At 38.3% G+C, this 16,141-nt stretch overlaps 1 protein-coding gene across 1 annotated transcript in view; it reads right to left on the reverse strand.

Annotated features, from left to right (window-relative positions):
• LOC124619729 overlaps positions 1-16,141 on the reverse strand; it is a 503,325-nt gene that overhangs the window by 167,198 nt on the left and 319,986 nt on the right. Inside the window, exons 40-46 of the mRNA XM_047146296.1 lie at positions 13,474-13,672; positions 9,424-9,789; positions 5,755-5,978; positions 4,956-5,156; positions 4,118-4,418; positions 1,608-1,814; positions 1,274-1,439 (exon numbers count right to left, since the gene is read on the reverse strand). Of these exons, the coding sequence (XP_047002252.1) occupies positions 1,274-1,439; positions 1,608-1,814; positions 4,118-4,418; positions 4,956-5,156; positions 5,755-5,978; positions 9,424-9,789; positions 13,474-13,672 (1,664 nt within the window). The remainder of the gene's footprint in view (positions 1-1,273; positions 1,440-1,607; positions 1,815-4,117; positions 4,419-4,955; positions 5,157-5,754; positions 5,979-9,423; positions 9,790-13,473; positions 13,673-16,141) is intronic.

The raw sequence follows: 16,141 nt of genomic DNA on the forward strand, positions 1-16,141 counted from the left end.
GACTGGCAATGGCAAGGAAAGTGTTTCTGAAGAAGAGAAATTTGTTAACATCGAGTATAGATTTAAGTGTCAGGAAGTCATTTCTGAAAGTATTTGTATGGAGTGTAGCAATGTATGGAAGTGAAACATGGACAATAAATAGTTTGGACAAGAAGAGAATAGAAGCTTTCGAAATGTGGTGCTACAGAAGAATGCTGAAGATTAGATGGGTAGACCACATAACTAATGAAGAAGTATTGAATAGGATTGGGGAGAAGAGAAGTTTGTGGCACAACTTGACCAGAAGAAGGGATCGGTTGGTAGGACATGTTCTGAGGCATCAAGGGATCACCAATTTAGTATTGGAGGGCAGCGTGGAGGGTAAAAATCGTAGAGGGAGACCAAGAGATGAATACACTAAGCAGATTCAGAAGGATGTAGGTTGCAGTAGGTACTGGGAGATGAAGAGGCTTGCACAGGATAGAGTAGCATGGAGAGCTGCATCAAACCAGTCTCAGGACTGAAGACCACAACAACAACAACAACAACAAGACAGAATAAAGTGACTTATCAATTAATAAACCATTCCTGAAACCATACTGAGAATCTGTTGATAACTTCTGTTTATAGAAATTGATTACATCACCATTCTACATTTGCCCCCCCCCCCCCCCCCACACCCACCCTTCCTTTCACTTTCTTTTTTCATTTTTGAGAAAATGGCCATGAGGGAAACTGTCTATTGATTTCAACTTCATATTTTTCCCACTTCCTTTGTACACACATTCAAGTCTGCACGGGTAAAATGCTAGAATCAAAAATTGTTTACATAATTACTTAGACTGATAATGTTGGGTACACACATTATTATTACCCTATTTGGTATCTAGTTGTAAGTGAAGGAATCTTCGCCCTTTACTGATTAACAAATGGCTGAAGTTCTTTGCTATCTGACTCAAATAGCTCAGTCTGCTGCTTCATTAAGTCTTTCTGTAGAAAAACTAGATAATAGGTACTGTGCAACAAACTTACGATTAGTTCGTCAATAACAGACAAGAAATGATCTTAAAAGATTTTTTATTTCTCATGTATGAGGCTAACATCATCATTTTGTAATCGCTCCCTCTTTACACTTATTCACTAAAAAACTTTAGAATCATCCCTACTAGATACCCTGCAATTTTTTTGTTTGTAATTTTTTTCCCATATACAACACCTTGTGAAAGCATTCACGTATTTACAAGACTTTCAACTAGAAAATAGCTTTCTAAGTAGGCACATATGAGGAACTTACGTGGGCTAGCTGTAACTGAAGTCTTCTTTGTGGGACTATATGCAGATGATCGACGTCTCTGAGGTGATTCAGGGCGATCGCCACGAAGGAGGTTGTCATAAGCATTTCCCAAGTCATTCAGACGATCCACTGTTCCAACATATTCTCGATACTCCTTGTGGAGAGGCTACAAGTGAATAAAACCAAATTGATCATTCATAATCAGTTCTTCTCATGTCACACGAGTGTTTTCAAACACATTTGAAAGCTAGTGAGGGTCATAAATAAATTCTTTACCTACAAAGGACACCCTTCAAGTATGAATTTTCAAAAAATGTCTAGTTCTCTAACAAACCTTAAGTTCTTCAATTTGAGCACGCAGAACATCTGTATCGACAGCAACAGGATCAAGTCGCTGTACACGACTCTCCATTGTTGTCAGCCACTCCATAACTTGTTCATGAAGTCGCTCATACGCATTCAGCTGGTCAACACGTGCTTTTCCTAGACGCTGCTTCTCTTCAAGTTGAAGTCCCAGTTCTTTCCATTGACCCTCCAGGTACTAAAATGAAGGAAAGGAAGTTGAAGGCTACAGTAGATGTTACACAAATTTGTAAAGTCTTGTCAGATTTGTATAATTACTAAATTTTCCAAACTCTGCAATAATATTCACCTAAAAGATAAGATACAAGTGGCAGTTTAATGACTTTCCAACTTTTTAATCCCCTTAATACATAAGGATCTATCTGACTGTATGAACTACACATCTGTCTCAGCTCCAACTTACTCATTTGACATCCATCCTCAAATTTCCTCATGTCTGGAAACAAAGCGATTGCTATGAGTCACATTTCATCAATACGGCAGATATGGAAACACACTGAAGAGCGAATACCATAAAGTTTGCAGCAACGATCTGAGGATATGTTAAAATGATGGAGAAGAACTTTCTTCTTTGCAGGATAGGGTGGCTTAACCTGAATAACATGCAAATCTCTAAAAGCATACGCTATGAATTTTATTTTATGCTTTTTATTTATTTATTTATTTTATTTTTATTTTTTGCAGATACAATATTCCTCACCCTCCTTCCTTCACTTGTTGTACTTTTACCACGGTTCCTCACTGTTTCAACTGACATTCTCATCTTCAACATACAAGGTGTTTCTGTAAGAGTGTGCAAAAACTTAAAAGGACATAGTGGATGTTCCACTGAAGAATTTGAGGTAGGGAACTAGGGGTCGGAGAAACCATCTTGAGGAGATAATAGGAATAAAAACAAATCACTGTGTACTTTTCTGTTTACATTAGTTACAGGTAACTGACACAATGATGGTATCACTTGTACTGTATCTTACAAAATGTACTGAAACTCACTGACAACAAGCTCAGGGCAAGCATGACATCAACAAACAAGATTCTGACACACCCTGACAAATATTCCTGGTGTGTTTTGAATCACTTCACAGGCAGCTACAATTCTGGCAACTAATTCCAGTTCCATATCCACTGGTCTCTCATATCCACATGACTTTAGATATCCCCATAGGTAATAATCAAGGAGATTCAGGTCACGTGTCCTCTCAAGCCACGGAATAGGACCTCCCCTTTCAAACCAGCAACCAGGAAATACAGCATTGAGATGGTTGTGGACATTCACACTGAAGTGAGGCAGTGCACTGTCATGTTGTATCCACATCCTCTCACGAACAGCCAAGGGTATGTTCTCCATCAACTAAGGTACACCCTTTTGCACAACCCTCAAGTACTGGTGGCCATTCAAACGGCCTATTGCATCACGACTTCCTAGCAATCAGGCTCATCCTCCTTGTTTCCTTGCAGGTAATAAAGAATGTACATGTCAGTAAACAGCACAGTACGTGCAAACTAGAACACAGGTAGTCGTAAATAAGCTGGAAAAGATTAATGCTAGACAACACAGTAGAAAAGTTTACTTCCTTAAGCTGGCTTCCCTGACCCCAGATTCCCACCTCAAATCGTTCAGTGGAGAAGTCTCTATGTCCTGTTGCATTTTTGCACACTCTTACAGAAACACCCTGTACATATTTCATCTGTTAGTGTAAAACTTCAGTGTAACACTAGAATAGCAATTAAACAAGTCGAATCATTTTGGAAGAAAATCAGCAACAGCTGCACTATATTTATTTATACAGCCAAGACAAGCTTTGCCCATTCACAAACAAATGCCTGAGATAGTGCTTGCTTGTCACTAATATTACACACCAGATGTTACGACAACTGGATCTGCTGGTAATACACAATGTCCTTCGGCATATAGGCTATGATGTGTGATACATGAAAGATCTTCAGGGCAGTTTGAATTAAAAAATGTTTATGTTCGTAGGTGCTGAGTCTTTCAATCACAATATATAATTCAATATAATACAGTGTTCTATAATGTTCGGTTGATGATTTTTACTTTACCTCACTGTATCTCGGTCTACCAGAAACGAATTTCTCAAGCTATTCATGACAATTTTACATCTGCTTAGGCATTACCTATAGTGGACACACAGGCTCAATTACTTCCTTCTACATTGCACATTCCAACCCCCTTTTGCTATTTATTACCTACTTTTCCAGTTAATCAGCACTTACTCACCCATATTGTCCATCTTTTTTCTATTCTTTTTAATTTCAGTCTATTATTTGCCACTACATGGTTACTACACTACTACATTTCAGTACATTTGCTGTCCATAATGCAACTTAAATATCAGCTGAACCAGAACACAATCCAGCTGGCATATCCATGCATCTCCCACTTTGCAGATTCTGATCTAGGCTAAGGGAACAGGTAAATTCCCACTAACACATTCTGACAGTGATTGTGATAATACTTGCCTTGATTCTGTCTCTTAGAGGAACAGTGTCGGTGACATCTTTCTTGCCCACAAGACTACGGCCTGCTCGAACAGTTTCCTCAAACTCTGGTCTGTGTGCTTCCTTCTGTGTGGCTAGTGTATCTACACGAACTTGCAACTCTTCAGCATCCAAGCGACCAGCAGAAGCTTCGAGTGCTTCCACGGTCTGTGAACACCAAGTCTCCAGCTTGCCTGCACGTGTCGAGAATGACGTCAAGGCTGCCAGTGTATCTTCTAACAATTCTGTACGGCGTAATGTTCGCTCAGAGAGCTTCTCAAATCTGGAAAATTGTAAACTTTGAATATAAAATGTCACCGAGATGCTCACAGTAAAAAAAACTAAGAGTGAACTGTATGCAAGTTATTCGAAGGGAAACAGAGAGGGCTGAGTCAGAAATATGTGACAGACTTATTTTATGTGTAAAAAAGAATTTTACACATCTGTGTACACAAAGTGCCAAACTGCATGTAATAGCTGTCTATACTTTGCAGAAGTTCCCTTTAGACCCCTGATGAAAATTAACAAGCAAAATTAGAAAGGGGTGTGCCAATTGGAAGAGGTAAGATGTACCAGACAAAAGGGCAGATGAGGAGGTAATGAAGGAGACATTTATGAGGAAAGAGAGAGAGAGAGAGAGAGAGAGAGAGAGAGAGAGAGAGAGAGAAATACAACTACACTATTTTATAAGAAACATGCTGCCCAATTACACTTCTCTTAGCATATATGCAATAATAATTTGGGCAACATCTTGTGGAAGCAAACACAAATGACAAAAATGTGTTGGTGATGAGAACAATTACTATTGTCTCACACAAACCTTGATGTTACATCCTTGAGCTTCACATCTATTTTCTTAGCCAGCCTAGGATTAGATGCAGTGGCTATTAATTCTTGAGCTGACTGAGAGACACTTTCAATGCTAGGCCTGTGCTGGTCGACATCTGCCTGTAGTAGTCTATGTTCACGAAGTTGTTCATCTAGTCTTTCCTTGTGGAGGCTTGCTGGCCGCTGAAGACTCCTAGAATGGACAAAACCTGTGTAGTGTAGTGTCCGCATTATCATTCTGTGTACAAGACAATCACGATGAAGCTGAGCAGACTAAAAGCAAGACCACAATACATCAGATACATACATTAGAATTACAACTGCTATCAAATAGTCAAATAGGGTCTGTAAACATTATATGCCATTGTTCTTACAACACAAGAAAGTTCTGGATGGAAGAGAAATAATGACCCCCCCCCCCCCCCCACACACACACACACACACACACACACTCTTCCTGGTGCCGCAGTCCAATTACATCATTGGGACACTGTAACCATGCACGTGTATGATCGTGCTTTAGTAGCTCTAAGGGAAGAAATTGCCCTGAAGTTCAGTGATGATTTCAGTCTAGTTTGTATGTCTGTAAACTATCTTTACCATATCTTGAGTGGTTACCCTTTACTCCATCTATTATTTGTACTAACCGTCTTGCTGTTAACTGTAATTCCTCTAATGGTTCTTCCTGCATCTTAGTGAGGCTTTAAGTATTAAATCTGTTGGCACATTTTACAGGTCTGAGCAATTTCACATTAACATGTTGATACTTCTAACAGATCACATATGCTTACTTGGCATTATTCTCAGCGCTGTTCAGCCACTGTGTAAGGCTGTCAAGCGCATCCTGCACACTCTGACTTTGGACAAGAGCAGTGTCTAGTTCCTGGCACTTCTCCAAAAGAGCCTCCGAGAGTTGCTTGTATTTGTCTTCTAATTCATGAACAGGTGCTTCCAATGATGCCACCTCTGCTTGCGTCTGCTGACCTTCAAGAGACCGCAGGAGTGCTCCAAGAGACTGAAAATGTATCACATATTAATAACCTGCTGATTAGACTACCCTAAAAAACTAAGTATATACAATAACAAGTGTATTTTTTATATCAATATTTTGTAAAAAATTGTCATCATACTATATTTACCCGAGTATAAGACGACGCTGATAATAAGATGACCCCCACTTCTTCAAGAGGCTTCTTGAGAAAAATTTACTTTTAACATATTCACACTAATCAAAATTACAAACTGTTTTATTGACAACGTATCTGTCTAAAAAGTTAACATTATATCTGTTCTAAAATTATGCCATTTATAGACTTTCTACATTTTGATAATATTTTTAATCGCCATCACCACCATCCTAATAGCAGAGTTGTGAAATTTATATCTTCACTGTCACAAATATTTGGCTACTACTTCTGAATAAGTTGCAATTTGTGAGGTTGTGGTTACAGTCGGACCTGAGAAAACAGCTGTTTTTATTCAAATACAAGCTGGATTTTGCTTCTATACTGATCTGAGCATTATAACATTTCCTGGAACTGACTTGAGTGAAGATGTTAAATGTACGTAAAAAAATACTCGTGTCTAATGAATTGAACCAAAGATGTAATGTTGAGTACCATATGTGATCTCACAGAAAAAAAACAAAGACATCACAAAAAATAGATGGGAATTTTTTTGTTTGATAAAATGTTTCACCCCTTTGGCTAGTTTCGCTGAATTGAATGGACGCACCAAGATTTTGCTCAACATATATCTCTCAAGGTCTGTAGCAACTAATAATTTATTTGTTTGTGTTTGAAAATACATTTATTATTGTAAAGTTTAAAGGAATACTCCAACATCAGTGTAAAAGTAATGTCCTTTCCTGGGTAATACGACATTAAGACTAGTGGACTATTCCCACCATTGGCTGCCTTTTTGTTAAATTTGTTAAATACAGCCCAGAGAGCCAAGTTTTGCTGAAGATGAGTGATAAATTCTTAATATCTTATGAAATATTGAACAACAGTCTTAATAATTTTCAGATTTTGCTTAAACTTTCACTCATACTGGATTGCATATATCAAGTACATTACCTGACAGCACCTAGAATGAGGAAATTTTACACTGTGTTACATAAATGATGTTCAATGAGCTCAATAATATAAAATGTGTATTGTCTACATATACATCGAACCAGATACCAGAGATTATTAATAAAGTCATGTTTCAAAGAATTTGTAACCCCTGGTGGGAGAAAAAAAAAAAAAGGGGATTGCTTGTTACAAAATAATTCCACAGCTCTCCAAGGACATTTAATAGTAATATTGAAAGCCATTCTGCTTACGATTTATTTAAAAGTCAAGTTGTTAAGATTACTGTTTGCATTTTTAACCTACAACACATTTAAACCAAAGACAACATTCACAAAGTATTTTTCATGCTATAGTGACCGTTATAACAAACTACACCTGAGTAAAGAGCCTTTATTTTTTATTATTTTCATGCTATATCATGTTACAATGTCTCTTGCTTCCAAATATATCATCTGTTCGCTGCTCTCTCATTGGCTGCGTAGAACCAGCCACTGACATAACCACTTTCATTCCAGTAATACATCTACATCTATACTCTACAAACTATCATAAGGTGCATAGCAGAGGGTACGACCCATTGTATCAGTCCTTAGGGTTTATAGCTGTTCCATTCACATACGAGTTAACATCATGCCTACATCAGTGATACATAGGAGATTGTACTATATCCCTAGAGTCATCATTTAAAGCTGGTTCTTGCAACTTTGTTAATAGGCTTTCTTGGGGGTAGTTTGCGTCTACCTTGAAGAGTCTTCCAGTTCAGTTCCTTCAGTATCTCTGTGACACTCTCCCACGGATAAAACACCATGGTGAGCATCAACAACATTGCACCACGAAATACATAAGCACACCAATGGCCCCTATCTGGACTTTTGCTGTTTCTTGCAGAAATGAATACTGCTGTTGAGTAATAACAGTAACTGATATCTATATAAAAGATGTAAATCATGATTCATTCCAATTCCTGAACTTCTGCCCATGCGATGATCTACTGGAATCCATTGGTACAATCTCCACAATGGGTCTTGCCACTGTAATTTATTCTCAAAACAACAATTACAGTCAGTTTAATATGATTTATTTTGTTTGTCAGACATTTCAATCAGGATTAATTTTCCTTCTTGTTTCATTTGAATGTCACCATCATGTTCTAAAGCTGATTAAACGCTAATAACATTTTTACCCACTATTCTAATATGAAAACAGCGACCGATTTTCTCATTTGTGACCTACTTAGTAAATCATTTACAGTCCCTCATTATCAAATAAAATATTGATCTGAGTTCAGAACAAGTAATGTTTTCTTAATGACAACATTTACGCTTTTGAAAGTTACCTTTATTTAAAAAGCAGCATTAATGTTTGCACACAATATCCATACTTGTATGAGAGCTTTTATTGCAAAACCTATTCAAATACAGTAACAGTTCGTAATACCATCAAATTTAGTGTTATTTTGTCCTGTGTTTCACAAAATTGTCAAATTTTAAGGAGAGCAATAGACTGTTGCAGTGGCTAGTTCATAGTTACTCATGAAATCCTTGTACTAGCACTTCGTGAGTAAAATGTCACGTGATTGTTCAAGCAACATCTATACAGTTACAAGCATATCAGGAATGCAAGTATCAATTGCCCATCCTTCTGAATTCTTCAAGATAAATCTGCACATTATCTCCATAGCCATAGCGTGATCCGTAAATGCAAGACAATTCCTATATACTCTATTAAATGATGTTAAAATGTTAACCTCAGCAGCAATAGTTTAATCTGCGAATATGAGAGGACCTTGTATTTTTAAAATGACAAGTTTGGGAGAAACCTCATCTTCCAATCGGGTAAATATGGTCAATTTATAGTAATACGTTTAATGGAATTTAAAATGCCATATTCATATTAATAAAATTATTATATATATTTTTAGACTAAAATCTGGTTTTCCTGGGGTCAAATATTGTCTCTCCCCTTAATCATAGTGAACTGATGTCAACATATGGCTTCCACATTTCTCTAAAGCAGAAACAAACTCCCATGGCAAATTAACCCTTTTTTGATGCCACAGGATGTGTCTTGTCAACCTCTCTCTCGTTTGGCTACAAAGATGGGCAAGGAGGAACAAGAATTGGTAGTTACCACACTTAATAATTAAATGTTGACATAGTCTACATAAGACTATAGGATCAAGATTGGCAACTTTTTCTCCGTTTAACACCCACCCCCCCCCCCCCCCCCCCCCCCCCCCAAAAAAAAGGGGAGAGAGAGAGAGAGAGAGAGAGAGAGAGAGAGAGAGAGAGAGAGAGAGAGAGAGAGAGAGAGCGGGAGGGAGAGAGAGAGAGAGAGAGAGAGAGAGAGACATGGAGAAATTTGTGTTCCCTCAGAACTCACCAGCTTGGCTGCATCTATGAGTCTTCCCTGAGCAACAAACTCTGACGAGAGTGAACGTGCCCGAATCAACTGTTCTTCTAGTGTACGAGGGTCTGCTCCTGTTGGTTCTGCTAAAGTCTTGTGTGCACGAGGTTCTGCCTCACGCATCCATGTTCTTGCTTTTTCCAGTGCATCCTGATGTTCACGCTGACGACCACCAACACCACTTAGCCGGTCTGATAGTCCCTCTGCACGTGACAACAGATCCCGATATCGCACAGATGCCTCTGAAACTTCGTGGCTTACTAATGACTGTGCAGGATGCTCAACATGTGGAAGGCGTTCTGGCAGCCCTCCTCGGAAATCGTTCAGTATGGACAGGTATTCCTGTATAAAAGTATATCATAACAGGATCACAAAAAATTTTATTTAATGTTTATATGAAGGTAAAACAAACAAATGATCTGAATGAATAGCCATTGTATAAGGAAGAAATGGCAGTGGCATAACTATAGACCTGCCATATCTGCACTAAAAGAAAAACTGTTCATAATTTAATAAGTAAGAACTGAAAAGAACACCGACAAAATAAGAGAACAATATCAAGTATTTATATAATATACTGTAATACATTGCTATACAAATACAGTTACAGTAGAAAAGATATGTAAACAGGAAAAAACTTAGGATAGTTAACAACTAGTACAGGCATATTTATACAATAACTTAGGGAAACTACAAAAAATTTAAAACCAGAAAATTTTGCGACATGTCAAACCAGAAGCCCTCCCATAACCCAGTCACTATAAGACTGGGGACTGAATAGCAGACTGTTATTTTTCAAACAATGGAAAATCTAGGATGGACAATATTATGAAAAGGATAGTTATTACTCACCATATAGCAGAGATGCTGAGCCACAGAAAGGCACAATAAAAAGCTAGCTTTCAGCCAACGAGGTCTTTGTCAAAAATAGACACCCCCCCCCCCCCCCAAAACACACACACACACACACACACACACACACACGCACACACACAGAGAGAGAGAGAGAGAGAGAGAGAGAGAGAGAGAGAGAGAGAGTGTCTCTGGCAGCTGGAAACAGATTCTGACTCCAGCTGCATGTGTGTGAGTGTGCGTGTGCGTGTTCTCCGCTATATGGTGAGTAACTATCCTTTTCACAATATTCAGAATGTTATTTTTCTTTGCTATAAGGGGCAATCAAAAAGTTTCCATTTGAGAGGATTGCTGTAGCATATATGCAACTTAGCGCAACTTCGATGCAGGTATACAAGCACCAACGTGTAGGCAAGGAATCAGTCATTCTGACTCGCATGTGCAAATGTGAACTGTGGCAACATTATTACCAAATGCTTCCACACAGAACCAAAGTGCTATTATTCTTTTCTTGGATACTGAAGGACAAACACCAGCAGACATCCATAGAAGAATGAAGAATGTATATGGGATAGCACATTTGTCGAAAACCACTACTGTGCCCCATACACAGTCTTCACTCTTCAATGGATGTCTACCAGTGTTTGTCAGTGGGCAGCCAGGAAAACAATAACAGCACTTTGGTCCTGTTCATCATAACACAGAAGTTATGCCAACTTAAGTGGGACACTGTTCCAATTTCATTTTCTGGGATGAACATTAATGGTTGCGTAACAACATAATTTTGTTTCAAATAACATGGCATCTATTCTATTATGCTTAATTATTATAATAATGTTGTGATTGACAATTTCCATCTTCTCCACAACACTGCTAGCAGAGTATCTAGAATGTTTTTGTTGCCTATGGACTGTGAGAAAAGATAATAATGAAATCATTGGTGAACACTTTCAGTACTACTCTACAGGATCAAGTTAATTTACTGCCTATAGAGAATGGCTAAGTCTAAGAGATGAAAAGAGACAAACAATCTCCAACAATTATTTCTGATTCAGACTACTTCTTTGTTATAGCACTATGACTATGTTTGGAATAAATTTTACACAAACTCTTGCCTCATTCTTGAACAAACTGGCTCCCATTCTAGCTCAGTTTTATAACCTTACCAGGCAACTTACACACTGTAACACTGAAAATGCTCTTAATGAACGTAGCTTATTCTTTTGGTTTTTAATGTGCTGAATCTTTGATATGATAACAAAATTCTTTATCAACATTTTTTTACAGTTAACACTCAATGTTTTAAAAATGTATTTTTAAATTGTTAAACAAAATACATTTCACATACCATTTCAATTAATAATAATATGAACATGAAATTTAAGCTGTAGTGGTTGCAGTGTTAAATTATATCATAACTACTCCAACAAGCTCTTTTGCTCTTCTTGATCTGCATGAATGCCATGGGTCTAAAAGAATTTACATTACCACTACTACACATTACACTGGGTCTCATGAAACATTAACTATGCAGCAAAGTTTAGTCTGATAGTCTTATAGTACTGAAGCATAAACACTGATAGCATTATATAACCCTCAAATTTGCCTGTTCAAAATAGAGTCACATGCTACAATGGATATCTCACTTGCTGACAAATTTGACCATTCTTTCTGATACATATGAGGTGGGATCCAATATTAACAGGATTTTTGTTCCTGGACATCAACAGTTGGTAGGACTGGCCCGCACTTCTGCTATACTTAGGCAAGACTGTTAGAAGTGAGGAGAGCGTGCTGTTATATATTTCCCACCATTTCATCATGATGTCTCCGCAACAGGTGCACCCCTCCATTGTGCAATGCATAATTATCAAATTTCTTGCTCATGAAGGAGTTACAGCAGTGGAAATTTGCCAAAGATTGAGCGCACAGGTCAGTGATAAAACATTATCAAGGACGCTTGTGACTGCCTGGCGTAAAAAGAACATGTGGACAATCGGCAACATGATTGCCATCCTCAGACCAGCATTACAGACAAAAATGTTCATGCGGTTAAAGACATTACTGACAACAATCGATGGGCGAGAGTATCATAAATTGCACAAAAAGTCAGAATCAGTTAGGGGAGCAGTCAAGCAACCATCACAAATAACCTACAGTTCCGTAAAGTGTGTTCCAGATGGGTCCCTGAATTTTTGACCAAAAATATGAAGTTGAGACGTTTGGAGGTCTGTCAGAGGGTTACAGAACGATTTACGAAAAAGGTGATGCATTTTTTAGTAGGATCATCACCTGCGACGAAACATGGGTTCACCACTACATTCCAGAATGCAAACAAGCAAGTAAGGAGTGGCAGAGGAAAAGGGAGGCAGCACCAGTGAAACCCAAGACTAGACTGTAACTGGTGAAGTTCTTTCAACTGTGTTTCAATCAGTGAGGCATTTTGCTGATTGATTTTTTGCACGAGTGACGCACAATCAATGCTGCTTACTACTGTCAACTGTCGAACAAGACGAGAGCTGCATATCACTGCAAAGGTGAGAGCAACCAATTCGACAGGTCATCCTCCTCCATGACAATGCGTGATCCCATACTGCAGCTCTGTCTCCAAGCTACAGGAAATGCACTGGACTACACTTGATCATCATCCTCACAGCCCGGACTTATCACCCTGCAATTTCCATTTATTCGGACAGCCTAAAGTAGCTCTAGGAGGGCGACGATTTGAAGACGACAAGGGTGTGGATGACTTCGTGCGCAACTGGCTGGTGACACAACCAAGTTCTTTTTATGATGAGAGCATCAAAAAGCTGCCCATACACTAGGACAAATGCATTTCGAAAGCAGGAGAGACTACGTGGAAAAATAAATTATAATTGTCTTGATTTTTTCAATAAATGACTTTAAATAAAAAATAACATCCCATTTATATTTGATGCACCCTCATATCATATGACCTGTTAAAATTTTCATTACACTCAATTGCGAATGTCATGCCCACCGCTGAAAAGATTGCTTACAATTCTCAGAAAGAATAATTCAATTGCAGAAGCAAACACTTCTCAAGAGTCGATACTCAAATTACCATAAATAAGCGAAGTTACCTTTGTTAACTACCAAACCAGTAGTTTATTTGCATAACAGAGCTTTAATAGTTGAAAACTAATCACAAACCTTTGACTCGTCTGAAAATTTCTGAGCAGCCATAGTAATGAAACGCAAGTCTGCCTGATGAGCAATCACATCACTAACAAACTCCTTAGTGCTGTCAGTGCTGCTGTGTAATTTGTTCAGATTGGACAGAGATCGCTCCTTATCTTCAAGCTGCCTGCATGCTTTGTCCAGCCACGAATTAAATGTCAACAACTCAGACCTGTAATGGCAAAAACACATATGACTGTTCTGTATAAATGATGTGACTGAAACTGTTAATTATCAAGTGTAGGTGTATAATAAAACAGTTGAAACTTTGGTGGCCACTCGTTCACTTGGTTCTTGTTTTCACTTGTCTTACACCTATAGCTGAGCAGTTTTTCTGATGTCTAAGATAGACAATTCCAGCAACTCGGGTTGGGGATAAGTCAGAAAACCGCTACATGACTGTCAGCCAAAGATCCTAAGACAAGTGCCAACAGGTAAAGAGTTTGTAAGAATTGACACAATGAAGCAGTGTTTTGCAGACATTAGAATCCCACAAATCAAGTTTCAAAATAATGTAATACAGTGGAACTTCTCAGGACAACCACACGGGTGGCCACACAAAGCTGCAAATGAAGAAAGAGTTGATAAGGATTAATGAGCGAGCGGTCAGATTTTACTTCAAGTTCCTCGAAAATTCTATAGTGATTTAAACCATTAACATAATTTCTGAAAGGAAGAAACTTGATGATAATGATTCCTAACATACTGAAGAACCAAAATCTGGAAACAGATTTCAGCTGCTGTCATTTTGGTAGCAGTTGATAACTTACTTAAAATGGCAGCAATTGATAAAAACTACTCAAGTTATACACAATTATTCTTCTTCCTCGAGGAGGCTTAGGAATCCAGTGAGAATCATATTTATGCAGATTGGAACTGTGCCAGCCTAAGAAACGTGTCAGCAAAAAGATGTTGTCAGCTCCTAAATATCAGCAGGAAGGCACTGGCCCTGATCTCCTATGCAATTGGCAAGGTTATATTTTTGAAGTCAGATGCTTAGAGGACTGTGGCACAGACCAAGATATGAAAAGTATAGCCAATACCATATTCTGCACATTCAGTTTGAGCTTTGAGTCTGATAAGCAGCCCCAACTTTGTCATTGTCACGTGTCTCTCATTACCGTCACTCAGAGTCCACACAGGATACGATGGCCGATGCGCAGTGACCATTTTTCATCCAAAGCACTGGTCGAGCTCAATTGTTTGTTCAGAAGGGGAGACTGACCTTGTTTGTCCACTTTCAGCCAATCAGCAACGTGCTGCCATAACAGAATCATAGTGCATGCCCTGCAATTTTTCTAAAACTATTTTACAGGAACTATTCAGTACAAAAAATTCCGTTTTGCATTTCTTATAGCTTTATATGTCAGCCTCACGAATATCTGCCCATCATTTTGTTAATGGTCATACTTAGTGTCATATTTCCATTTACATAAGATACTACACAAAATTCAAAATAGTTTGCAATGGATGGTACTAACAAAAGCAGAGGTGACAGTAGATCTTTCTGAATGCTCACCACGCCAGTGTGGGTGTGGAGGGATTCCACTTAATATTTACAAAAACTGTGAGCATAGCCTTCAGTTTAGAATGGCACTTCCCCTCCAGCGCTCTGTATTTCCCTTACAGCACCTGCCCACAACCTCCACCACTACCACTCTCCCCATACGTGCCCTGCCAATTGCACATCTATAGTACCACATTATTCTGTGTGGACTCTACCGCCTTCCAGTTAGTTGGAGTTTAGCTGTTTATCAGCTGGAACAGAACACAGGAATGTTGCTCATGTATGTTTTCTGTTTCATTCACCCAGCAAATGGAAGTATCTCATGCTATGACTGCAAATCAGCAGTGCCACATATGTGGTAAGATTCACCAAAATCTCTGTTTGTCACTTGGTCTGCTCTATATGGTTCAATATATTCTTCAACTTGATAGTAGTTTTGTGTACTTATCTATGGTTTCAATTCGTGTTCTCTGTACACTTTATCACTGCATAAAGCCAGTGAAGACTGCCATCAACTAAATATTGTATGGTTCCTAATTCCAATTTCAGAATATACCAGTAAATTTGTTACTCCCTATTTTTTTCATATTAGGGTTGTGATAAGTTCCCACCTTGCCATTACCTGAACATATCAGGGACCCCCTGCAAGGAGGAATGTTGCTGATGCCTCAACAGTTGGATATTGGATGGGAATCTATATCAAATCATAGTGGCTTGTTATTTGCCATATCTACAAACTGGGGTGCGCTCTTTATAATTTGCATTTTCACAGCAAATTACCTTTACAAATATATATGTATATACCTTTAGTGACAATCTTTTAAGTTTGTTTGTGCCATTAACTAAACATTAAAAGCAGCAGATATACATGGGCTGATGATCACAAGTAAAAGAATTGTTTTTGTTTTCTCCTCTCACATTTTTTGGAGAAGAAAGTATGGCAAAAGGAAACGAAGAAAAGCCAAATAAACAGAAACAAAAGAAGAAAAGAGAAAACAAATTATGTAGGCTACAGGAAATTAATATGTAAAAAACAAACAGGAAAGGGTCATGTGAATGTAACATGGTGCTTGGACAAAGGATCCCAGGGGAACTCTACACCTCCTCAACTTTGACTGTAGGAATGTGTGTCAG

The sequence above is a fragment of the Schistocerca americana genome, chromosome 6 (assembly GCF_021461395.2).
Source record: "Schistocerca americana isolate TAMUIC-IGC-003095 chromosome 6, iqSchAmer2.1, whole genome shotgun sequence".
Classification (NCBI taxonomy): domain Eukaryota; kingdom Metazoa; phylum Arthropoda; class Insecta; order Orthoptera; family Acrididae; genus Schistocerca; species Schistocerca americana.